The following is a 27,814-nucleotide window of genomic DNA, read 5'->3' on the forward strand; positions in this document are numbered from 1 at the left end:
AACCCACTTTCTAATCCATATCATCGTTATAATTAAAAAATAACACCACACAAAAGTAAATTCATTAGAAACAACCTTTAAACCCTCTGCATAGTTAAAGTTTATTAGAAAAATATATTTTCATTTCTTTTACATTCAATTTAATAATATTATCACAACAACAAAATTAAGTGTTTAATATATATCTTAGTCCAGTGTTAACAACTATTGACATTTATTATTATAGACACTTAATTTTATTTCAAAAAAGTAGAATACATTTTTATTATTTATCTCAAAACAAATTTTTTCCACACCATATACTTCGGTCATATAAACCTTGACTTACTATCAACATTTAAAACCTCTCCATATAATATATTTTTCTTAAAAATAATTATATTCACATATAATATAAAATTAAAACTTTTCACATTCTACCAATACTTTCTTAATCAAAACACATTACATATTAATCATATATACTTCATATCAAATTAAATGTTAATAAATCACAATTAAAAATTTTCATTGCATTAATATAATATTAAAATACAATATATTAATTTTGACATTTATAAATATTTAGAAACTTGTATCTTTGACGTTCATAAAACACTTTTTTTTAAGTTAACACTTTGTTTTTTCGACGAATTATGAATATGTTAAAATTCGTTCAATTAAAATTATCAACACAACAAGTAAATTTTAACTTGTCCCACGAGAATTTGATTTTATTAGAGAATTACTATTGAAAGATTTTACAAAATCGATTTCATTGAGTGAGAACTTATTCACTTAACAATTAAAGCTCTCCAAACAAAAATGTATTCACCCAAGACTAAGTCTATCACCAAACAAACCAAAAACATTATAAGTCTTATTTAAAGGTTTGTCCAATTAGCTATGTTTTTTTAGCTCTATACATTTTAAATAAATAATTTTTTTCAACTATATAAATGTTCACTCTCAGTGAGTCTCACAATTAAGAAAACTCTAATGAGAAATCATTTCTTCAAATTGGTTCAAAATTGATTTTTTTTTCACTTCTCTTTTTTATATAAAAAGTGATTATTTAGTCCATATAACATTAAATTGAACCAAATTGACTAGAAGTTAGACTATCGTACTCAACATACCATATGAAGTACCGAAAACATTAGAAAAGGAGAAGGGGAGGGGTGATTTGAATAATGTTATAGGACAACTTTGCAAAAGAGATAATTTAACGGCCTGGTCAAGGATTAAAAGATTTATATAAATTATTAAATGCTTGACTTGAAAGATATGTTCAAAGTATAAATTCTTAAGTAAATATTTTTCAATCGTTTAATCAAGTTTGTTGTAGCATTTTGATAAAGCTAGCTCTTAATAAAAAATAACGTTTGGTGACAAGAGCTTTTATAGTAGTTAAGATAATACACAACTGTAGGGTTGGTGAGAAAAGCGTTTAACGGAATTGAAATAATAAACACACAAGTAGTTTTACATTGGTTTACTCCACCGAGCTACGTCTAGTTCTCAAGACCTTTTAGAGGGTTCCATTATAATCTTTAACAAGATTACAATTAAGTATTCTCACCTCCTTTTGGTATCACCTAGTCACTCCAAGTAACCTTCATTACTTTGACTAGAACCGAGTTTCACCCGCTCTTGGTTGTGTAGTATTCTTCACCACTCTTGGTATTCATAGAAACTCTCGGTATCTTCCCGATACTAGTTGAATTTCATCAACTTCTGGTTATGCAGTATTCTTCACCACTCCTGGTATACCTAACACTCCAGGTATCTTTCCGATATATTGTCTAGTTGAGTTTCACCCACTCATGGTTTCCACTAGACAAACTCGTCTAGCTACCATTTAACTCCACCGAGTTAAGCATTAAATGTTTGAATTCTCTTCAGAATTTGCAATCAAACAGATTGCTTATAAATCCTTAGACAATTACTCTTAAAGAGAAGATGTGTATACAATACAATTCAATCTAACAGCCTCTCATAATTTTCTCTCTTCTTACAACAATAAGCTTATGATTTTATGAAGCTTGGGAGTATTTTCTTTTTCTTTTGAGCTTTGATTTCTTCATATACATTTACTTTCGTGTTCGTGTGCTCGTTCTCTTGCTCTTTTCTTCGACATTCTTCAATATATAGGCTTCAAGAAAATGTCTGTTAGATAGTACTTTGTTTTGATCTTCGGATCTTCTTAGCTTTGTCGTAGGCAGCAACCATTGGTAAAAGTCAACTTATTAGAGTAGACATTTTTTTTAGTTATTTATAAAAATAGGTTGTACGAACTTGTTGGGAATCCAAGTGAGTCTAAGTCCCACATTGGATAGAAATGAGAAAATAAAACAGCATATAAAGGTGAAAGATCCATTAACCCATTGCCTTAAGGTTTTGGGTAAAGAGTGGTGTCGATCCCTTATATAGTTGACTCAGATGTTATTATTCAAGATTTAATCATTTAAGCATTTGACTAAGATACCAAGTAGTTTATAAAGTTTTCATCGTTGGATGAAAGAAATCGTTTGGTACAAGGTATTGTCTAGCCTATGTAAGGCTTTTATTGAAAACGCTTCTTTAAGTTATCTTTGTTTTGTTCAAAAGCGCATTTTGCAAGGTGTCTTTCAACCTAGGTTTTTGAATCACCATTTAAGACTTTTAGCGTATCTTTCAAAAAATATCTTTTAACGTTTTATCTATCAAGACATATTGAGAGCTTGTTTGAGCTTTTCTTAGCAACGTATAGCACGAGTACATTTAACAAGACTCTCATGGGAAACCATTTAGCAATGTGTTTGTTCATGTATTGGCACGTTTACCAAGTTTTTCTCAAGGTATTTAGATTTCACAAAGGTTTTTCATAAACCACTTATCTTTTACCTATATTACTTTTCAAAAGATAACATTGTGTCATATGCTTATTTCGTTTGTTATTGTTTGTTAAACTTCAAAACATATAAAGATGTTTAGACATTTCAATCTTATAGACAATTTTATCTTAAGATTAATTCAAGTCAAACCATAATCAAAATCAAATAAAAAACATCATACCTAAATAAACATATTTTAATGATCAAGTTACTTGTACAAAGATATATCATCTTATGGTATTATAAGAAATTGAGCTAGTTTTCTTTATTTATAATATGTTAAATATGTTTTGCCCCTAAACTGAAACTCCAATTATTCTAACTCTCCCATGATACCACACTTATAAAAAAAGAAAAGAGGGTTACTCCCTAGACCACCCCACATTGCTCCCTGCACCACCACATTTTTTAAAAATTCCAAAACTATCCTTTATATTTTAAAAGGTTTAATAGGTTCGGAGGTCCCTATATTTGCGGGTTCGTTTCACTTGGGTCCTCCAATTTTAAAAGTGATCAATTAGGTCCCTAATTTAACAAAATTGAGTCAATAATACCCTTTCCGTTAAATGCAAGGGAATCTGAATGCAAATTAAAAATTGCAGAAATTGCCACGTATTAAGCTCAAACTCTGCCACCTGCAAATAAAATGATGCCTCAGCATGCCACCTGTTTAATTTGCATTCAGATTCCCTTGCATTTAACGGAAAGGGTATTATTGACTCAATTTTGTTAAATTAGGGACCTAATTGATCACTTCTAAAATTGGAGGACCCAAGTGAAACGAACCCGCAAATATAGGGACCTCCGAACCTATTAAACCTATTTTAAAAATATCCTACAACCCCACATTTTTTCTTTAACGGATGTCGACATCCGTTTAAGAAAAAATACTTCAACGAATATGTCACATACGTCAAATGTAGCTACATCCGATTCAAGTTTTTTTTAGTTTATTAATTTAATATTTTTTATACAATTAGTTAAACGGATCTGGCCAAATGCATTAAGTTTTTCTTTTCTTTTTAGTTTTTAATTTATTGATTTATTATATTTTAAATTAATATATAAATATTATTTAATTTTTTAAAATTTATTACATAATTATATATAAATTAATTTTATTTTATTTAATAAAATAATAATAATTAATTTAATTTATATATTATTATTAATTAATTATTATAATATATTTATATTAATAATTAAAAAGATGTGTCCCCGTTAAGTTTTTTTTTAATTTATTAATTTATTATATTTTAAATTAACATATAAATATTATTTTATTTTATTTTAAATTTATTACATAACTATATATAAATTAATTTTATTTTATTTAATAAAATAATAATAATAAATTTAATTTATATATTATAATATATTTTATATGGCTTAAATGCTTATTTCGTCTCCATGTTAAGTGATGAATTTCTGTTTAGTATCTGATTTAAAAATGAAGACATTGTGTCCCTATGTTATGAAAAGTATATGAATAAGGTTCACAAAGAAAGAACAAGTTCAACAAATCATCAAAGAAAAAGCTGAATAATAGAGAGAAAAAGCTGGACAGCAGAAAAGAGAAGAGAAAAAGTACGACCACATCAGCATAGACTTAACGTCGTTGCTGTCAACTTAACGAACAAGACTTTATTCATACACTTTTCATAACATAGGGACCCAATGTCTTCATTTTTAAAACCGGGTACTAAAACAGAAATTTACCTCTTAACATGAGTACGAAGTAAATATTTAAGTCAATTTATATTAATAACTAAACGGATGTGCCACATCCGTTAAATTTTTTTATTTATTATTAATTTATTATATTTTAAATTAATATATAAATATTATTTAATTTTATTTTAAATTTATTACATAATTATATATAAATTAATTTAATTTAATTTAATAAAATAATTATTATTAATTTAATTTATATGTTATTATTTAATTAATTATTATAATATGTTTTATATTAATAATTAAACGGATGTGGTCACATCAGTTAAATTTTTTAGTTTATTAATTTATTATATTTTAAATTAATATATAAATATTATTAATTTTTATATTATTAGTTAAACGAATGTGCCACATCCGTTAAGTATTTTTTTCATTTTTTTGGTTTTTAGTTTACGGATGTGGTCACATTCGTTGACGTTCGTTGAAAGTAAAATGGATGTTGATATCCGTTGAAGGTGAGACGGATGTTGACATCCGTTGAAAATGAGACAGATGTTGACATCCATCTCTTTGAAAGGACAAATTAAGTATATAGTGCTGTAAGGAACATTTGGTGGTGGTAGAGGAAACAATACTCAAAAGAAAAACTAAATAAAAATTCAAATCTAAACAAGTAAAAATTAATCTTGAATCCAATTGAATCACATACATAAAATTAATCTTTATTGTGAATTCTAAAGACAAACAAATTCATTTTCAGAATCTTAAAACGAAGTCAAATAAAATAAATAAATAAATTTTGAGAGATTGTGTTGAATAATTAATTTTTTTATAAGTATTATATTTTAATAATAAAATATTTAAATTTCATCTTACATAAACCACTTTTTACTCTTAATTATTGTATAGGTGTTTATATTCATAACAATCATACCAAATTAAATTAAAAAAATACTGTTATATTTAAGCATAATATTATTATTTTAAATGAATTATTAACTAATAAAATGCTATAAATATGATTTTTAGGTGGTGTTTTACGATTCGGTTATATCATAATTATATTTATAAAAGAGCTAAACTTTTTTTAAATAAAAATTAAAAAATAAAAGTCTCTTTAATATTTAATTGTTTATTAATATTATTTTTCCAAAATCATACACATGATAATTACTAAAAAGTAAACACATATTTAATTGTTAATAAAATTCAGATAAAATGAAGCTTTTAGTAAGATTATTTTTTTACCGAACTAAAAGTAATATATTTTAGTTGAAATTATAAATAATAATAATAATTTCTATAAAATTTCTTACAAAATATTTTTATAAAAATATTTAATAATTATCGTCACCAAACGGATAAGATTGGTAGATAGATATTTTGCATGAGGAAAAGCCTCCCTCGTACAGATATTTTTTCATACCTTTATCCAAAAATATCTGCACCAACCCCCAAGTCTTACAAATACAGACACAGATTCACACAGAACATTCATAGTTAGGAAGAAAATGGAGGTTTACAGAAGGCCCAACAGGAGTGACGTTCATCTCTCAGCACAGGAAGAAGCTTCCTTAGAGGCCAAAACCAGAGACTACTTTGATGGAGTCGCTCCACAACGCCACACCAAGCCTCAACGCAGTGACTATTCAACTCAATATGTTGATGCTTTTTCCAGTACCCCAAAATCTTCTATTCCAGAATTCATACACTTTCAACACCTTGAGAATGATCCCCAAGAGAAGGTTCCTATTTTCTATTTTAACCTCGTTTTTCTCTGCACTTCATCGACATTTTTTTTTATTAAAAATAGAAAACAAAAAGAGATTTTAGAGATCTATGGTAAAAAGCTTTTACTTGTACATAATTTGGAAAAAGGGTAGTACTTTTTATGTATTTTTACATGGATAATCTATTAGAGATCACAAATCATGATATGAATCTAAGAAAATTCTTATTTTTACATAAACTCATGGAAAAAATTCTAATTGAATGGTAAATTTATTCTTTTTTTAAACGACTTACTAATACAGGTAAATTATTATATACAAATGTTTAAGTTTTGATCAAAGGCAAACTGAACTTTGTGTTAATATTTCTTATATTTTTCTCTTCAATTATGTGCAGAAACTGGTGTACAAAGGGAGTGAAGTAGCAGATGAATTTGTGGAAACAGAGTATTACAAAGATCTAAACAGTGTGGACAAACACCACCATACGGTATTCACTCCGATCCCACTTGCATTCTTGTTAATATATTTTGTTTCTCATAAATAGATCTCTGCATTGATTTAATTTCTTTTTGTTATAGTGAATTTGATTGCAAAATATTGAAACCATGCTTCTTCATACTGGAAAATTTATATTGAATGTTACCCAACCTTATAGTGGACTATTGAACCATGAGAAAATGGGCAAAGAAAAGATAGAGAAAGAAATTCTAGAGTATGGGATACTTTTAAGAATTTAGTATTAATCAAATTTATTTATGTTGTGTAATTGATGCAATCTAAAAGGAGTTTTTGTTGCTGCAGATTCAGAAAAGAATGAATAAAAGATATAAAGACTTGTATATGAATATTGAATACAATATGTATAGTTTATTGTTGATGTTAAAGAATTGATGAATATGTGTGTCATCCACAGACTGGAACAGGATTTATCAAAGTAGAGAAAAGTGGAGAAAGCTTTCACATTGAACCAGATAATGACACTGGTTGCCATCATTCTTGCATGTGCAACCCAGCAACCAATGATTGGGTTCCTGCTACTTCCATTGAGGTAACAGAGCAACCTTGTATAGGATTTTGGATGAATCTGCTCTTTTACTGTATGACTGTTATCTTTTCTTTTCATTTTTCTAATGAAATTACATAAATGTGCATCAGGTGGATTTCAATTCAGACAAACCTAACAGGAGTGAGAATTAAAAATCGAGTGACCAGATGAAGATGTTACTGTCTCAGCTTCATTTCACTATGCGTATTCCACTTGATGTTTTAGGATGCGAACCAAGTTAAATTAAATAAAAGAACTTGTGATTTGGATGCAAGTTTATTGTGTTTAAAATATGATACTAGTTTGCATTTCATGTTGTATCTGTGATGTATTGGATTTATGGTAAAATGGTATAAATTGGAGATTGTAGTATGTCTGGTCTATAATACACTGTTGATTATCTGTGACTATTTATTGTTCCTACCAAGTTTGAAAACAATTAAAAGACCATAAACACCTATATTTGCTTATAATATAGGCTTATAAAATGAATTACATGTTTTGAACTCTTCTTGAAAATAGAAAAGAGAGAGAGAATAAAACTCTTGGTTTTAGTAGGTGTAGAAAGAATAGTTGTAAAAAGGGATGTGGAAAACTTATAACTTTCACTTGCTTAAGGAAAAACATGTAGCTGAGATTTTCAAAGTATTCATATTCAAAGCAAAGTATATATTATAATGGAAATGTTTACTATGAACTATAGTTTATAAAATCTGTACTATAAAGTATATAATAACAATAAAGAGATGAGAAAATGTTTACTAAGAAAGAAATAGAAAGAAAGGATTGCCAATTGGAAAATCTTAAAATCAAGAGTAACTTTTTGTGATGGAAACCAAGAAAAGAAAGTGATAAATGTAACGTGTAATATGATGAACAAATTAATGGGATAGAAAAATGAAGTATGTGTTCATAATTACTTTTCATCATGAACAAAGATAATGTAAAATGGTTGTAAAATTAACTGTGAAAGTGAAGAATTGTAGGGTGAAAACATTGAAAAGATATGAAAACAAAAGTTGGTGACAAATCCTGTATAACAACTTGAGAGGAATAATACATTCAAAAGCAGTCAAATAGATGTGATTGAAAAACATCAAAAAAATAGAAAGAAAGAGAACATACCCATGATGCTATATATAAAGACTACAAAGCTAAGCATAATGCACGAAGTTAATTATAAAGTGATCAAGTGGGGTATGTGATGAATTTCAAAATTTTCTTTTTCTTAAAACCCTTTTCAAATTTTAAGGTCCAAGAACATGTCCCAGAGTGAATGAAAAATATATAAATTTGATAGAACTGTTTATCAACATTTGATTTATCTGTTGTTTTCGTGTGTGGGCTTTTGTATGAGTTCATACAAATGGGGAACTCTAACTTGCAAAATTATGTCAATAGGATATTATGCCCATAAAGTGTATCAAATAACAACATATAATAATTTATGTTAGTATAACATAAAGAAACACCATGTTAATTAATCCAATGATTTTATTCCAAAGGTAGCAAAAGAAAATGAAAGATTTAGATAGCATTTCATAAAATATTTTAAAATAAAAAATTCATTTTATTGCACAAATAATTGGAAGAAAGTTGAAAAAATTATAATTGGAAGAAAGTTGAAAAAATTATAATTGGAAGAAAGTTGAAAAAATTGAAAAAATTAATATCAGAGCCTGGTTTCGATCCAGGGACCTGTGGGTTATGGGCCCACCACGCTTCCGCTGCGCCACTCTGATTGATGAGATAATGTTTTCAAATTATTTTGTAATTGCTACAGAGACCTACTCAGAAACGAATTAAAAACTTTGTTCAATTATGATTTTGCTGCAATTTAAAGTAATTCTGATTTTGGTCCGTTAAATTTAATTGTTTTATTCTCAGAACATTACTTTAGTCCTTAAATATAAAATTTTGAGAAATTAGACCCATTTTTAAACCTCAATTCCTAAACTTTAAATTTTACAAAATTTATTTTAGTCTTCATAGTATAGTGTTAAAGTCAAAATTTTCAAATGTTGAGAAGTTAAATATATATATTTTTTTAATTTTGGAACAACATCATAGTTATTTCAAATTTCAGGAACTAAAATCATAATTCAACCCAAAATTAGTAATGAACAAATAGATATAGATATTTGACAAATTCAGAAGGAAGCAATGGGAAAATTTATGAGAATTAGGAAGGAATTTAATGGATTGCAGAAACAATTTTTATTTTCTTTTAAATTACCTGGAACTTAGTTTGGTCGTTTATAAATAGAAAGTTTGTAGCTTTGGAGGTGGCATTGATTTTGGGATCTTCACAACAACCTTCAGTTTTTAGATTATCTACAAACCTATCCTATTACAAAAGTTTATTACCAGGATCTGCATGTTGTGTTCTATTTTCTGAATGTTCTTTACTTGGGGCCTGAGAGGTATAGACTGTGGAGTTTTAAGTTAATTGAATATTCATTTTAAATTTGATAATTGAAGAAGTATAAATATTTATCTGTGCTTGATAATTCTTTAATTCACGCTTATAATTTTAAGCTTTTGAAATTATTTTTATCATTAAAAATTAAAATATAACATACTTTTAATCCTGAATAAATTACAAAATTAAAAAGTCCTCTTTTTTTAAGATAAAAATATACCTACACTTTCTCAATTGTTTAGTACTACTCTCTTGAGGAGAAAATAAGTAAACCCTTAATTTAGTATATAAAATATGAATTTGTCATCATTTTAGTATGTAATAGATAAATGAGTTATATTAATTTAGATTCTCAGTCTGGAAAAGTAATAGCAAAGTCATATTGATCTTCACAAATCAGAAGTTCAAGAATTAAATTAAAATATCATCATAAGTGAAGCATAAAATGGAAACTAGGCTTCAGCAAAAGTAGAGAGAGAAGTGGCAAATGGTTCTATAAATAACCCAAAAATGGCACCAAATGTTATACAATAATATTCAATAAGATAACTCTCATTCTCTATGGATGAAAGTTGCATTCCTCTGATGCACTTGGGGGACAACCCTTCTCATGACTAGTTGGGCAATTTTGACTGAAGAAAACTGCTTGTGATTTAGTCCTGTGCAGTAATTCTTTAGTTGACTTTCTGCCGAAATTACAAGTCTGAATGTTCCATCATTTTCCTCACCAAAAATATGCACATCACTTTCTGCTGAATTATTATGTCAGAAGCATCTCATATAAGTTCATTAAATCATATAACTTTAAAACATGGACATATACACGCATGGCTGATTTCTAGGTGGTATGCTTGGTTGTTGAACACTGCAACTGTTAGTGGCAACACTTGCATGCTTTCTGGTAAATATCTAGCCACCTATCAATGCCTATAGCACAACAAACCAGTTGTTAGTTAAGAAAATTTAAAAAGCAAGGCCGAAAGTAGTTTCAATCCACACCAGAGCCTTAAGTCAAATGGTGTTATAATTTGGGGCAGAATCGGTTAATCTATTATGTTGAGAATACAATTCATATATCCAACGCTAGAAAACTATTTTAGGAAATATAATAATAGCACCTAGACAACTGAATCCCTATGATTCAGGGATATCCACATCATACACTGTAATTATAATATGCTAAATAAGGAAATAATAAAACACAAATCCTGCCAGAAATAATACACCTAATAAAACAGATTCTAACACTTCCTTCAAGCTGGTGAATAGGTATTTTCCATTCCCAGCTTGGAAACAATACTCTCAAAATTGATGTTGTTCAACCCCTTCACTAGAATATTTGCAAGGTTGTCTTGTGAGGAGACATTAGGAGTGCAGATAATTTTTCTTTGATAAAATGTTTGTCAATCTCAATATTTTTGGTTCTATCATGCTACACTAGATTATAAGCTATGCTAATAGTAGATTTGTTATCACAATAAAGTTTCATCGGTTCATCCGATTTTATTCTTAAGTCTTCCAAGATGATCTTCAGTCAGAATAGTTCACATATCCCTTGTGCCATTGCCTTGAACTCTGCTTCAACACTGGATCTAGCTACCACATTTTGGTTTTTACTCTTCCAAGTCACAAGATTCCCTCCAAGGAAAGTGCAATATCATGTAGGTGACCTTCTATCCACAATTGACCTTGCATAGTTTGCATTTGTATATGCTTCCAGACTTATATTCCCATTTCGTTCAAACAAAATTCCCCTGACTGGAGTCCCCTTCAAATATTGCACAATTTTTAGTGTAACTTGTAAGTGAACCTCCTTCTGTTGGTGCATGAACTGGCTAACTACACTCACAACAAATGCAACATTAGCTCTAGTGTGAGATAAGTATATTAGTCTGCCAACTAGCCCTTGATACATTTCCTATACAATATCTTCTTATGTGTTTCCCAATTTCAGGTTTGGATCAATTGGTGTACTTGTAGGCTTGTATTTTGTCTTAGCAGTTTCTTTCAACAAATCAGTGATGTGTGATGTATTTCTATTGAGATATGAATATTCCCTTTTTAAAATGGGTCACTTCAATTCCCAAAAAATACTTCAATTTTCCCAAGGTCTTAATTTCAAAATTCTTGGCTAGATGTTGGCCTAAGAGTTGTTGCTCCTCCTCCTCATCACCTATCACTATAATATCATCCACATAAACTAGTAATATTGTCACTCCCCTTGACTTAGAGTGTTTAGTCAATTGAGTGTGGTCTCCTTGACTTTGTTTAAAGCCCAAACCTATCATAACTTTAGTAAACCTTCCAAACCATGCTTGTGGTGATTGTTTGAGCTCATACAATGCCATTTTTAGCTTACAAACACTGTTGGCAATTGTTTTTCCACCATATCCAGGGGGAAATTCCATGTAAATCTCCTCTTCAATTTCTCCATGGAGGAAGACATTTGTAACATCAAATTGTTGCAAGTTCTAACCATAAATAGCTGCTAGGGATAATATCACCCTAAGTGTATTCATTTTTGCAATGGAGCAAATGTTTCCATGTAATCCACTCCATAGGTTTGAGTGAATCCCTTAGGTACTAACCTTGCTTTGTACCTCTCAATGGATCCATCAACCTTGTATTTTATAGTATATACCCATTTACACCCTACTGGTTTCTTTCCATTTGGGAGAGCAACCAAATCCCAGGTACTATTCTTTTCTAATGCTTCCATTTTCACATCCATGACTTGTTTCCATTTTTTATCACCCAATGCCTCATATAAAGAGATGGGTGTGGTTGTAGTGTTTAGGCTTGTGAGGAAGGCTTTATGGGTAGGTGTGAAGTTTTTGAAGGCTGGGTAATTGGCTAGAGGGTACAGTGGCGTGGTGGTACATTTCCTAGTCTCTTTTCCTAAGGGTAATTGGAATATCTAGCTCCTCATAAAGTGGTGCTGAACTGGATTCATGAGTTCATGTACATTTGGAAAATTAAAGGCTGATTCAGTCTACATTAAAGGATTAGGAGTAGTTACATCCAGTAATGTTGGATTGGATGGTTGGACATGGACAAATTCTAGAATGGCCTTTGTCTTCCTTGTATATACCAGTTTTTTTACCGAATCTTACATCAGCCCCATCTTGAGTGGATTTAGTGGATTCCTTCTCAATTGTTACACTTTTAGTCCATATTTCTGGTCCTAAACTTAAGTCAGGGAGCATAAGGAGATCATCTTCATTTTTGGCAATCTCCCCTTGATCTTTGTTGAAGTAACTTTTGTGCTAAAAAAAGTTGACATATCTCGACATAAAGAATTTTTGGGATGGTGGGTGATAGCATTTATATCCCTTTTGTGTTGATGAGTATCCTATGAAAACACATTTTAAGACTCTAGGATCAAGTTTACCTCTATCATTGCTATGGATATGGATAAAAGATACACTCAAATATTCTTGGAACAAGGTGGTTGGATGTAGACACATTAGGATAAAAAGAGGACAAAACCTTCACAGGGGTTTTGGAAGCTAGAATACTAGAAGGTAGTCTATGAATTAGGTAGCACGCAGTGAAGCCTCCCCCGAAACCTTTTAGGAACCTTATGTTGAAAAAGAAGAGCTCGAGTTTGGTCTAGAAGGTGCCCATTTTTCCTCTCAGCAATCCCATTTTGTTGAGGTGTTTTGACATAAGAGGACTCATGAATGATACCTTCTTTTTGAAATGTTGGAAGTCTCACATCGACTAAAGATAAGGCCAATTCATACCCTACAAGCCAGTTTTGTGGGGTTGAGTTAGGCTTAAAGTCCACTTCTAACATGGTATCATAGCCATGTTAGAGCCTATCCTAACGATATTTGTTGTTTGTTGGACATATTGTTCCATCCGCTATCGGACCACCCATTAAAAATGTCTAATCCCATGCTCGAGATGTATATACCTCAACGTGAGGGGGTGTGTTGGAAGTCTCACATCAACTAAAGATAAGGCCAATTCATAGTTTATAAGTGGGTGCAAACTTCACCCTACAAGCCGGTTTTGTGGGGTTGAGTTAGGCTTAAAGTCCACTTCTAACATGAAAAAAGGAAATAAGCCCATGATTAAACTAATCTTTAGCATTATCGAATCTAATCCTCTTAATGCTAACACCAAAATGATTTTTTATCATGGAGAAAATACATTGAACCACATAACTGACTTCGAACTTTGGTTTTAGTAAGCAAACCCATGACACGAATACAATCATCTATAAAGGTAAGAAACCAACGGGCACTAGAAACATTTGGGACAATTGAGGGATCCCACACATCAGTATGAATTAAATAGAAGGGAAAAGTGCTCGTATTATTACTAACTGGAAAAGGAACATGTTTGTGCTTAGCAAGCTCACACACTTCACAATTGAGACTTGTTACATCTAATTTGCTAAAAAGGGAGTGGAATAACGATTTTATGACCCTAAAGGAAGGATATCCAAGGCGACAGTGATGTAGGAAGACCTTCCCCCTTTTTCGGGTCTACCATCATGTCCGATCCAAAAGCTATCATGGCTAGGGTTTCCAACATTATTCCCCTTTTGCTTTCTTCACTTCTGGCCATAGCTACTACTTCATTAATTCCTAGAATTTTTTCTTTTCCAAGGATCTGGGCTCTCACTTGATCAAAATCATAGTTAAGCCCCACCAAGAAATCAAACTCTATCTTGCTCAATATACTCTTTGAGCATTGCTCAATCATCTAAGCACTTGGCTTTTATGACCTTGTAATGGTCTAATTCCATCCATAATGAATGATTTGAGTTGATTGGTATACTCTGTAATAATCTTGTTTCCTTATTTTGCAGTGACAGTCTTCACCTTTACATCATATATTTGAGCAGTATCTTTACCTTTGGAGTATGTATGCTCCATGGCATTCCAAATCTCCTTTTCAAAATTAAGAAACATGCAAGTATCAGTGATTTCTGGGATCATGGAGTTCCGTAGCCATGCCATGATCATAGAGTCCTCTTCATCCCATTTTGTAAATCTGGGATCTTCTTCTTTAGGAGCATCTTTAGTCAAGTGGTTAGTTTTCCCTTTACCTCTCAAAGTTCTCCGAACAAGTTGGGCCCATTTCAAATAATTCTTCCCAATCCATCGGTAGGCAATGTTGAGGTGCTTCAGTTGTTCCTAAGTGTGCTGTGACATAGTATTCACCACTTTAGGAATTTGGTTTGCCATGTCCATGCAGTACAAAGACCGTAATGCAGTGAATGAAGGCTACCCAAAATAAAAAAAACGATTGACAGCAATGAAGGCTGCGGCTAGGGTTTGGTTTGCGACAACAATGAAAGTTGTCTTGAAAGGGGTGGTGGCAGCAATGAAGGCTACCATCTAGGGTTTTGGTGGGTGCAGTATGAGGCGGCTCCTAAAATTTGAGAGCGCTGATACCAAGTTATAATTTAGGGTAGAATTTTTTAATCTATTATGTTGAGAATACAATTCATATATACAAGGCTAGAAAGCTATTTTAGGAAGTATAATAATAGCACCTAGACAACCAAATCCGAATGATTCAGGGATATCTCCATCATACACTTTAATTATAATTTGTTAAATAAGAAAAAAATAAAACACAAATCCTGACAAAAATAACACAGCTAATAAAACAGAATCTAACAAACGGAAATACAGAAAAATGTCGCTAATATATAAATGACCAATATGGCTATTCACAATGGTATTAATATTGCTTGGAGTAGAGGCTTAGGAAGTTCATAGTTTACTCAGATTCCAATGTATACAACGACAAACATTGGTTGACAGGATTTATCCTGCACTTTCTTTGGTTGCAGCAAATAATAACATTTCTGAGACCAACAGATTGTGGGTGCCCATGTTCAGGTTGCTGATACTTCGGCTAAGTGCGGACTATTTCTTCAGGAACAAGTAAATATTTTTAATGTTGCTCCCTCCTCCTATTTCTACAGTGATAATGGCTGATGTAGTATGTTCCTTCCAAAAGGCTAGGATTTTCTTTGTTTTCCTTGAGCTATGCCTCTTTAATGTCAACAAAAAAGAACCACTATGACAGTGTTAGCTCTAAAGAGATGCTTACCTGCTACAAATGAGATGATTTACAGAATAGGAATCTTAGTGAGTCAGCCTCTTTAATGTCTTCTTTGTTGTTCATTTGTTTCAGCATGTAATGGGAAGAAAAAGAAAAAATAGTCTTATGGTAACTGAAGGATCACCAAGTGCTGCACTGAAGACAACAAAAGAAGGCTGATTAGGGGTGCAAAAGATTGATTGATTCACAAAATGACAACTAAAACAAAATGGTGAAGCCAACAAACTGTTATTGAAGATTAAACTAAGAAACTAAACTGCTAATGCAATAGCCCGCACTTCAGCTATTATATACTACAAACAAAGGAATTTCTGAAAGTAAAAATTTCACCACATTATTAGCCTTAAAAATTTGTAGTATATAAGAAGAAAAAAAGCTTTGAAAACATGTTCAGGAAAACAAATCACCTTTTAATACTGTGGAAATTTCCCTTTATTCCTTCTGCTGAGTGATCAAGAGCTTACTTGGGAAAGCTGGTAATCTATGCAAACTTCAAAACAAAATTGGACACAGCATTTTCTTTCCTAGTTGACAAAACAGTTCAGAAGCCTTTTCTGCATGCTAGTTGTTCATCACAAATTAGCCTTGATACCTCTGTTGTTGACAAGATTCGTGTTCTAGAAAAAACAAAAAAACGAAGTCCAACCAATGAGAAATCAGGAATGAGCAAAGAGAAAGGAAACAATACCATATATGTTGCTTAAGAGAATAGGAAAGCCTTAACAAAAAGTAGGACATATTCATTCCCACTATGCTAGATTTGGTGCTTGTGCATCTTTAAGGCAATAACTATAAAAACAAAAATGTCTTGTTTTACAAAAATAAGAGGATCTTGGTTTTGATGGTTTTAAAAACTGTCCATATATATCTTATTCAACATCGGAAAATAAATTAATGCTGCAAAAGAGGTTAATATATCCTCCTTAAAAAAATTCAAAATCAGATAAATGTGTTAAAGCTATGTACAATCACACATACCAAATAAGGAAACCATTATTAAGGAAATCATGGACAAAACCAATGACAGACCTATTGATAGAATCCTCATCTTTGAACACTTCCTTCAGAAATCCCTTGCTTTACAAGTGAAGGTAGTTCAATATTTTAGAAATAATGAAAGTTTGATCTCCTTATATTTCCCTCCCTTCTCTATTTCTGTTCACTATTTATATTGCAATTGGTATCAAAACCTGATTTTCCAATCACATACTACTCTTATTGGACACATTGTTTGTTGCATACTTTGTTCAGCCTAAAGAAAAATATTGTGAATGCCCAAGATAGTAGGACATATAGATTCCCTATCAATTGTGACACAAGTTAGTGCAATTGTTGTAAGATAAGGTCCAGAGAGTGAAGGAGGGTAGGGGGGAACCCAAGGGCATGATCCCAAAAGGTCACCATGTACCTATGATGAGGTCCTTTCTCATAGTTACAAAGACCCGTTCTCAATGTTGTTACTCAATGAATAGTTGCCTAAGTTAAGTGTCAGAGTTCTTCTAGGTATCACCCTAACTTCATCAATAATTGTTCATCGGCATGGCCAGCTCATAAAATCTCATAACTAGTTTCCAATGATACCTTCCCATCAACTGCCCCCACAAAGTTAGATTAGACCCAAAGATGCATGTTAAAAACTACTTTTGAGAAACTTAATATTCTATGTATTTTGTCCTTGCTTAGGCAAGTTCTCACTTGTATGCTTTGAAGATAGATTACTCCACATAAGTTACCTAACAATTAATTTTTAGCCAGCATATATAGGTGTCATTATTTTCATAAGTGATGATTGATGGTAACTTCAAAATTCAAACAACACATATTACCTTATTTTGGGTTAGACAAAGGTTTTGGTTCATCTTCAATATTCTCTAGTTATTAAGGGTTAGTGATTGGATATGATTGATGTTGTTTGTGGTGTCAACATAGTTGGGATAGCAAACAACATAATGATGGTATAGCATTCTCATTTCTGTTAAGAGAAAAGGTAACATACTCTTGATGACCAACTTGTTATTGGTATGTGATTGGTTATTTTCCAAACCTCTAATTGGACAAAGTAACACCCAAACTAAAAAATCCCTTTTGCTTTGTGATTAGTTAGTTTCTACATATTCTACAAGATAGTCATTGGAACATTGTGACTAAAATCCTTAAGTTTATTGAAGGAGCACTAGGCCAAGGTTTCCTAATATGATCCTTACCATAGTGATTGGGTTTTTCAACATCCTTACATCTTGAGTATTGATTCACCATCACACAACAATGTGGCTTCAATTTAGATAAAGTATTTTGACCAAGGAAAAAGATACATTGTGAATCTATACTTGTACCATTTCTTTCACAACCATGAATTCCTTCTTTAACTACACCATATAAGCCTCAGAAAGACCTTACCATGGACATTTTCATGATTGTATCCCTCTTGATACATTCTAAAAAGTGACATCTTTTAGAATCATTCCACATTGTGACTCAATACCTCATGTATATTGAAGGAGCATCAGGCTAAGGTTTCCTAGTATATTCCTTACACCATGGTGATTGGATCTCTCAACAGCCTTACATCTTGCATATGGAATTCACCATGACACCACAAGATTCTAGATTCATTTTAATGAAAGCCCCTTCATAATAATGTGAATGAATGACTTTCTTTATCTATAGCATTCCTTGAAAGTAGAAATTGCATTCTTTACCAATAGCATATCAGCCTCAGAAGGACCTCGTCGTAGACTTTGGTCGTGATTATATCTATGTTGTTGATAGTTTTGAAAAATGACAATTTTTTTAGAATCATTAAAAATTATGATTCAAATCTTCAAGTTTATTGAAGGAGGAATGGTGAGGTGTCCTAGTATGTTCCTTACCATAGTGATTGAAAGCTTCCAACAACCTTAACATCTCACATATTGATTTACATCACATCAACAATGTTTTAGGTTCATTTCAAAGGAGGTCTTAGGATAGTAGTGTAAACGAATGAACTACATACCCATATAAATTGTGTATCTATACTCATCACATTCTTCGTTCTTTCTTTATCTACATCATATTTTCCTTGGAAGGACCTTACCTTAGACAATCTATTATGATTCCATCTTTCTCATCGAAAGGTTTTAAAAATGACACTTTTTCATTGTTAATTTGTTTTTCTGTGAATTCTTTTCCTTGCATGTGTTGCCTACCATCGTGTATCAAACAAATATTTGAAAGTTGTTACTTGTTTTGAAAACTTTCCTAACGATAAAAAATGATCGATTAAAATTTTACTCAACTTCTAACCGATACATTGATGGTTACACCAAGGTAATTGGCCATAGTTGAAGAGACTTGCTTAAGATTTAATGTGACAAAAATAGCATTATTCGGATTAGGTTTCGGATTGGATAATCACAAACCCCTTGTGATTTTCCATGTTTTGTCTTCGCACCAACACATTGACCTTGTGCATATACCTTTTATTGCTTTTATGAATACCAAAAAATATTTTTCATATCATATTCATAATTTGTAGGCCAAGGTTATATAATAATTTGCACTAAGCAATAACAATATAAACTTGCTACTAATGTCTATTGGCAAATTTGGAAACTTAATTACGGCGTTATATCATACCTTGTGTTCGACTTGAATATTACATACTTCCGATTAAAATCCCTTTGTAATGTTTTTCTAGGAAACTTGAGTTAAGGATTTTTTACTTGATTTACCTTCAAACTTGACTAATAGTCTATTTGTAGGCATTGAAGGCTTCTTTGTCTACCATGAAACCTTTGAGACTTCTTTGTTTCCATGTGACTTTTCATGTACCCAAACACATGCTTATTTACATAGTTTAGATCTACACATAGATACTAACATACTCCTTAGAATTGAGTACTTGTTCCTTTACCAAGGCACCTTTAAGCCTTCCAATATGTTTCCACGTGATTTTGCATACTAGATTTGAGTAGATGACTTACACCTTACCATGCCATTACTCACCATTGAGTTAAATGGGCCTCCTCTAATTCAATTCCTATAGAAGGAGCTAGGTAATATGACTAGTACATCTATTAGTTAAATGGAGCTACTTTACAAATAGTCTCGAGAGGATTTATCTTTGTTGAGCTATTTTCGTTGGGAGGAACTAGTTATGATAGACTACGACTTCTTTATCACAATGAAATGGGAAGAATTGTTATTCCAATGCCAAAAATTTCACAGTACCCAACCAAATCACGAGTTGCACCAAAAATTTCATAAACTTTTCCATCTAAGGTTGATTCCATAAATGACAACTCAATTGTTGATTGACTGCACAATATTCTCCATCATTATCATGTAGTTGGAACAATACCCTTCTTCTCAAGCTTCAAGAGTCATATCAGTATGATAATTCTTAAAAGTAGACTTCCTTCAGGGTAAGAGGTCAAGGAAATCAAGAAATAGAAGAGATTTGTATCATGGATTTATTTGTTCAATGGGGCTATTATGCAAATAATCTCACATGAATTCATTTGCATTGCACTTTTTCCTTACAAAAACTAGTTGCCATAAATAGTCTTTTTTGTCTTGGTAAAATAGCCATTATCACTATCCTAAAGCCAAAATATTCACGGTTCCCTATCGACTTGTACCTAAAATTCCATCCTTCACTTTTCGAACGAAGATTTGGTCTATCTATGACACTTCAATTGTTGATTCACCCACGATCTTCTCTATTGTTATAAAGTTTATTGGAAGAGTTCCCTTGTTTTGAGACTTTGAGAGTCATATGAACATCTTAACTCTCCAAAGGATAGCTTTTCTTGTGTAAGAAAATAAGTAAATTCAAGCATAAATTGAGATCCCAAAGCTCATATTGAGATCAAAGGGATGTCCTATAAGAAAGCTAAAAGATTATCGATGTTCTACAGTCATAAATGGTTGTACGTGAAAGAAATATGCATAGCAGAGTTAAAAATGATGAGGTGGATGAGTAGACATCCACAAATATATCCTGGAGAAGGTTAGAGTAACACTTAATGAGGAGAAAATGACAATCACTTAACTAAGGAAGTTGTGTTTGGTCTATTTATCGAGAGAAGAGGTTCACTGGGAAGGCACAATAACAATGAGACTTGACTCAAACTATATAAGAGAATGACACCACCTTCAGCCCCAAACTTTAAGACAATAAGTTTATAGGTATTTTATCTTATATGGTACTCAACTTTCTCATTTTTACTCAATGTGAGACTTAGACTCACATTTGGATTCCCAACAATCTTCCCCTCAAGGGTGACTCTCTTCCACAGTGGAACGTTCCCCCCTCAAGATAGAAGCATTTCCAACCATCAGTACCCCTTTTCGTATCGCCATTCATTTTTAATGGGACACGCTTACCTGAAACCCTTGTTAGGAAGACTTTCGATGCGACCATACTGCACTCTGAGCTGGTCACCAAGACTAACCATCAACTTTGATACCACTAATGGGTTTGTCAAGAAAGTAGGCTCATTGGAGAGACAAAACACCAATGAGACTTGAATCAAACTGCATAAAAGAATGACACCACCTTCAACCCAAAATCTTAAAACAATGGGTTTATATGTCTTCTACCTTATATGGTGCTCAAGTTTCTCATTTTTATCTAATTTGAGACTTAAACTCACATTTGAATTCTCAACAAAAAAGTACCGAACTACGTTAATTAATCCTTGGTCTAAATGGTTTATTAAGTATTTCTTTTATGGAATAATTAACAGAAGAATTTTCTAGTTTACTCTCAAAAAAATTTTCTATATGACAAACTAAACTGATTCCTCCTTGTATTAAAACTTGTCCAAAAGATTATAAGTACTGTAATGTGTACGCAAAATGTATATTCATATTGTATTTTGTTACCAAATACCAGATAGCATGAATTTACAAATAATCTAATCATCACTATGTATAAATGTATTAACATGATGTTATAAAGAGATAATCATACAATACTAGAGAGAATATCATATCTCAATTGATTTCAACAAATGAATCACAATTTTATTAGATAGCATACACGAAACTAAAGTCTATGGATATGTAGTATTTCCCAGTCCTGAAATCCGATATCTGCTCATCCCTCTTTCCACCCAAAAGGGACAAGACAAAAGAAGAAACAACATAGATATTTTAGGTAACTAGCATAAGTGTACAATATAAAACTGAAGTAGAAGGATATAACTAAAATAAAGCTTATTTAGTAGCATTGCAGTATTGCACATTGATTAAATCATAGTAACAAATCCTCTTACATAAGGGAATTCATTATTGCAGACAACAAATCACATTCCATGCTTGAAGATACTGATTTATGTTTCTCCATTGGATTCCAACTGAGGGTCTGCAAGCCAAATTTTCCATAATTAGAACGAAACAGGAATAAGGTATGACACGCAAAGTCCACACACAGGTATGTGTGTGTGTGTATGTAAATATGAATAGTTGAAATCATGTAAGAAAGGTGCCGCGTTATTGACAATATTGTTAATGATGAATCCTTTAATTTGATTGCATGCTTTGTTGCCTCAAAAACTCATTCTTTGTCTGTACTAAAACTTGGGGGATATAGTTGATCTCCCACAGATTTTGGAGAATAAGAATATCTTGTTGCAATTAATATGTTAATTCAATACTTGACTATATTAATCTCTATTTGTATGGACAATTCAACATTAATTAGGGATACAACTGTTAGCGTTAATAATAATACATAAAAGTAAGGGAGCTAGTGTAACTTTTCAATCACCAGGGATGAAATTGTAATCAGTCCTAATCATAAGGGAGGTCAATGTAAAAATTAAGTTATACAGACTGCAATAAGATAATACCAACTAATGCATTCAAGTTAGTTAATCCTCCCTTAAAAATATAGTTACCTGATGAGGCATCTGCATCAGAAAGAACAAATTCGAAACTGCTGGAACAATCACTTGTGTCACTTTTGTTATCATCCTCCTCTAGTGCTTGTGCTGAACCAGCAATTGTATTCATACTAGTGTTTCCAACTCCACGTTCCACCAAATTCTCTGCATTTCTGCTGCTCTGTAGTGCCAAAAGCACGAGATAATACAAGTTTTGTATTATAGGGAATACCAAAATTATTTTTTTCTACCTCTATTTTTAATTTTAGTCAATTATACAAGGGTATCAACAAACCTATGTTTACATATACATATAGAGACACATGCATGTCCAATATTTTAGATTTTAAGTGGCCTTTCAAACGACACTAAAGCTTGACAAACAATAACTAGTGACCTATTCTTCCATTGATGAGACATTGAGAAGCAAACTAGAACCAATAAACAATGGGAAGAGAAAATTATTGAGAGGATGAATAGATTATACCTCTCAATGCACATAGACACATCACCAAATTCTCACAATTTGAAAACATTTCATATTTTATTTGAAACAAAAAACGTCTTATTTCCAAAGAATGTGTGCCACAAGAAAGTAATGAATTGACTTGAATACCTTACAGTAATACATTCTTTCGTTTGGGTACAACTTTCTTTGGAGAATAATTACTTCTTTTTTTCCAAAAGCTCTTTCAAGAAACTAGGAGATAAGTATATTATTTCTCCAAATTAAATTGAACCAGGCATACACTAAATCATCCCTTGTGTATGATAGAGTATATTACTTCGACAGATTGAGTTAAAATTTTGCCATATAAAGTAGACATGATTAATCAAGTTGTATAACACATACACCAATTTGGATTATTCTATTATGTAATACCTGTCCTACTGTTGACTTGTCAAACAGGCTTGGTTCATCTGGTTCAAACAACCAAAAAGATTTTAACAAATTCTCAATGAGCGGATCTGTTTCCTGCAAAAATATTTTATTAACATAAATAGTTAAGCTCTTGATAGTAAAAATATTGTATAGAAACTTTATATTTATAAAAACACAAGCAGTCATTGGCAACTCTATCACATTTCTCCCAGGGTAATGAGACTACTAGAAGTATAATTACATGAAATCGGGCGTAAATTGAGATTACCTCAACAAATCCAGAATTTGCGCCTGCACTATTGACATTAGAAACCTCTGTTTTTTTCTCAACTGGTGTCATCACCACGTCTTGATGTGAAGATGAAAGTTGTTGCAATTGACCAAATGCCTCTTGACGGGGAAAAGGGAACAGAAATTGTGGCAGTTTACCACTTACTTTTTGGTGAGCAGAAGGTGAGGAAAATACTGGCCATTCACCAGTTACCTGCCCAAAAAATGCCTTTATTAAAATATCCAACAATAGAAGTTATAGCAAACTAAAATATATTAGATGAAGTAATGTTCATTACACGTGATGGCATCAAGTTGCTTCCTATGTTGAGTGCTTGAACTGCAACAAAAAAGAAAAATATATATGAAGAAGAGAGTAGCAGGTAAAGGGAGGGGGGTGGGAGAACGATGAGCTTGCATTGACCCTGAATATGTCACCCAAACTTTATTATGAAACATCCAAGTTATCAGTGAAATAATAGTTTTACTTGTCCTCTATTCATAATAATCAACTACCAAGAACATATTTAAGGATATCATGAAGGTTTCTACCATGCTAATCTTTCAGATGTTTAAGCTCAAATGATATTGATGTCCTTTCTTTAGCTTATTTAAATACTTTACACAAGTGAATTAATAGAAAAAATGTGTATCTTTCAAGTTCTAAGTTGTAAAATATTAGAGATGGGATTTTTTATATAAAAAATCAGATGAAAAGAAGAAATTTATTAATTATTTTTAACAGTCATAACTGTCATCCACAGAAAGTATAGATTGTTGTCAGTTAACTAACATCCAGTTTCAACACTTAATGCTAAAGTAGACAGATCCTACTCTTGTCATGCATAATTTTCTGACTATTCCTGTTAGAAATTCCACATTAAGTAGTATGAGCTACTTGATATAGTACTAAAGTCTTGAGACTCTCTCACTTGATAAACTAGGTTTTTGGATTTAGTTATCTTGTGCTCAATTCCAGACAATTGGTGCTTTCACTGAAGACCCCCTTAAAATGGGTGTCGTGTAAAGGGAGTAACACATTTGAGGCAAGACGATTTCAACATTTTCTAGGTCATTCAATTTAAGATACTCTAATGTGGCCTAATGAAGCAGAGCAAGAAACGTACCAGGATTAAAATTATTAGAAAATTGATACATTGGTTGAACATTTATCGAAGACCCTACTTCTTGAAAAGCATTACGTCCTTGCATTCCTCCTAAAAACCCACGTTTTTCCTGCAACTAGTTCCATCCCAGGTGAGATTTTATCACATAATTTCATCGATAAACCAACTTGAGTTGGCTACAATAAGAAGAAGAGGTAACTCACATGCATTTGTCTGAAGAAGTCAAAATCATTGTTGACAGACCACCACTCCAGCAAAAATCCTTCTGGGACATCCACAGCTGAAAAAATCAATCCCCCATTTTCCAGTCACAAAAACTGCCACACAACAATTAATAATCCCTAGACTAATACCTAAAAGAAGCAATAGAAAGTATATGAAAGAACAAAAATTACTAAAGAGAAACTAACACCAAGAAATTCTTACTAAAAAATATTTACATTTTTAATCAAGAAAACAAAATAATCACAAATACCCTCTGTTTCATATCGTAGTTTTTCACCAGCTACGAACAGTCGTGTGTGGTGGTAGCCATTGCAGGGTTTTCTTGGGTGTAGTGAAAGGGCTTAAATACACTCTTCCAAACATTCCCTAAATAATGGGATCATTCCCTCAATAAGACTTCTTCAAGAAAAGCAGCACAGATAAGAAACAGAACAGACAAAGTTTCCTCACATGACGTTCAATTTGCCAACTAAGTCAAACTTCGTAACTGTTAAATTGAAAGGATATTTGGACAATCCAAAAATCAAAACAACTAAACTACAATTCCAAAAGTCAATCTTTTTCCACAAACTCAATGAGATGTCTCAACTCTCGAATAATAAAATAATATTAAATTTTTCAAAAATTTGGTTGTTTAATAATTGCAAGTGCTAACATTGTTGTTAAAATACCGTAAAAAAAAGGACATTCTTACATTACATACAGTAAAAAAAATCATATTTTGAAGAACACCCAACATGTTAAAATTCCTAGTTTACAAAACCATTGCAATTTTAATTCTCATCTCTGAACCTTCTTTTTACTTTTGAGAAATGCTATTTTTACAACCAAAAAGAGAAATAAATAAAGGGTGTCGTGGAGAGGTAGACATAGAAGTTTTGTTGTTTAATTAATTAATTGTACACATATTGCAATAGATATCTTTCGCTTAGTAGATAAATAGCCTATAACATTTAGAAAGAGAGGGATAATTTTTTTTTTCATAACCAGTATTAATACGGATGGTTCATCATTGAAAACAATGACTAAATCTGTTGAAAATACATATGAATCAAAATCTAGACCACTCGTACTGTAAATTTTAACATGAATTAATTAAAGGATTTCTTTATAGCATACTTTAAGAATATCCAAATGGATATTGATTTTATAACTTATAACACCTCAAATGATCTTGTTTGGCAATTACTCATGAGAGAGAAACATTTAATGGAAACAATAAATGTAATTTTGGACTGTGATAATTTAATATATATCAATATATACTTTAAGTGCTTTAATTACTTTTGTAACCGTAGTCTAAATTCTAAAATATTTGTCATATACCAAACTGTATCCATTTGAGGATTTGACTAATCTGTTATTAAAATTTCCCTGCAACATGTAACTATCACAGCATCTAAAAACACGATTCCTCTAAGGTCCACATTTTAGGATGATGAAACAGTAACTCTCAAATTAAAAATCAAGAATTGAGATTTTAAACTTAATTAATATATTTCCCAGGTACGTTTACTTTTATAACAATTTCAACATTTGACTTTTCAATCAATGGTTATTAAATGATACGTGACCATGCGGGCAGATTACTTGTTTTCATAAATTGTGCATTTTGTAAAACAGTTTCTAACAAGTTATTAACTTTTTTTTTTCTGTTAATTGAAAATTTGTGGTTCAGGAACATAAAATAATTTCTTCTTCCTATCTCCTTTTCTGCGCCCAGAACTAAAAAAAAAAAACAAAGAGAAAACGTGTTTTTCAAATTGATGGACAAGAATTGGATTAAAGAGATTTCATGAGAGAACCAACAACATAACTACTTACCATGAAAACCTTCAGTAATTTCTTCTACCAAAACCCAACACATGAACAAGTAAAAGGACAAAACTTTTTCCAAAAAATGGCAGATAACATGCAGAGAGGAAGAAATCCACCCAGAAGAGCAACAACCAAAGGAAGAAGCACCGAGAATAAACAAAACATAGCAGAAAAAATAAGAAGTAAGAAATGCTATATATACCATCAGTCGAAGAAGCAGCGGCATCCAGATGAAGGTTGGTCTCGTTCCTGAAAACCTCAGCAGTGCGGTGCATGTTTCGTTTGACAAGATAGTCATAAACATAGCGTTCAAACCTTGAAAGAAAGAGAGTAAAAAACGTGATCAGAAAAATAACGACGACCCAGATGAGAAAAAGAGAGAAAAGGACAGAAGAAAAGTGAGGGTGGTGGAGATGGTACGTCTGGCGAGAGCTCCAGTGCGAGTCCATGGCTTGAAAGGTGGTGAATTGAGAGAGAGAAAGGGAGAAGAAAGAGAGAAAAAGATGAACAGTGAAGGAAGAGAGAGAGAGAGAGATTTAAATGAGCATCGGCATTGTGAAAGAAACGCTTGGTTGCATTAGATAGATGTTAGTGATGAGAGATAGTGAGCAGGAGAAGGTTCCATGCAGCCAGCAAAGTTAACGAGTTAATTCAAACAACGGTTCTGCTATTCGGAACTGACGGTTACTTCATTTTGTATAACCCCACTCACTCAATCACCGTTCACTGTACTTTCTCATTTCCTCCTGTCATATAAGAACTTTTATTATTATTATTATTATTATTAATAATAA

At 31.8% G+C, this 27,814-nt stretch overlaps 2 protein-coding genes and 1 non-coding gene across 5 annotated transcripts; 1 reads left to right on the plus strand and 2 right to left on the minus strand.

The window, feature by feature from the left end:
• The first annotated feature begins 6,019 nt into the window (after positions 1-6,019).
• On the plus strand, positions 6,020-7,685 carry LOC124828219 (uncharacterized). Its single transcript, XM_047301468.2, has 4 exons — positions 6,020-6,280; positions 6,663-6,755; positions 7,182-7,316; positions 7,424-7,685. Exons 1-4 carry the CDS (start codon positions 6,047-6,049, stop codon positions 7,463-7,465), a joined length of 504 nt encoding a protein of 167 aa, XP_047157424.1. The 5' UTR covers positions 6,020-6,046; the 3' UTR covers positions 7,466-7,685.
• Positions 7,686-8,983: 1,298 nt separating this feature from the next.
• TRNAM-CAU (transfer RNA methionine (anticodon CAU)) lies at positions 8,984-9,055 on the minus strand. Its single transcript has one exon. It is a non-coding gene; the product is annotated as a tRNA-Met (tRNA).
• A 1,149-nt stretch (positions 9,056-10,204) lies between these two features.
• LOC124828218 (uncharacterized) lies at positions 10,205-27,567 on the minus strand. 3 transcript variants are annotated; one of them, XR_015786872.1, is made up of 12 exons: positions 27,441-27,567; positions 27,223-27,335; positions 25,181-25,257; positions 24,978-25,092; positions 24,150-24,190; positions 23,849-24,064; positions 23,581-23,673; positions 22,713-22,878; positions 22,089-22,177; positions 16,233-16,442; positions 15,814-15,960; positions 10,205-10,662 (listed from the first exon to the last, which is right to left on the minus strand). XR_015786872.1 is itself a non-coding variant. In XM_088116340.1 (9 exons), exons 1-9 carry the CDS (start codon positions 27,467-27,469, stop codon positions 22,146-22,148), a joined length of 882 nt encoding a protein of 293 aa, XP_087972466.1. In that variant the 5' UTR covers positions 27,470-27,567; the 3' UTR covers positions 21,816-22,145. The 3 variants fall into 3 exon arrangements, 1 of the variants encoding a protein (XP_087972466.1); XR_015786873.1 differs by having other exon boundaries at positions 24,978-25,086; positions 27,441-27,565; XM_088116340.1 differs by lacking the exons at positions 10,205-10,662; positions 15,814-15,960; positions 16,233-16,442 and having other exon boundaries at positions 21,816-22,177.
• Positions 27,568-27,814: the final 247 nt, after the last annotated feature.

This window comes from Vigna umbellata, chromosome 5 (assembly GCF_029865625.1).
Source record: "Vigna umbellata cultivar VRB3 chromosome 5, Vumbellata_1.0, whole genome shotgun sequence".
NCBI lineage: Eukaryota > Viridiplantae > Streptophyta > Magnoliopsida > Fabales > Fabaceae > Vigna > Vigna umbellata.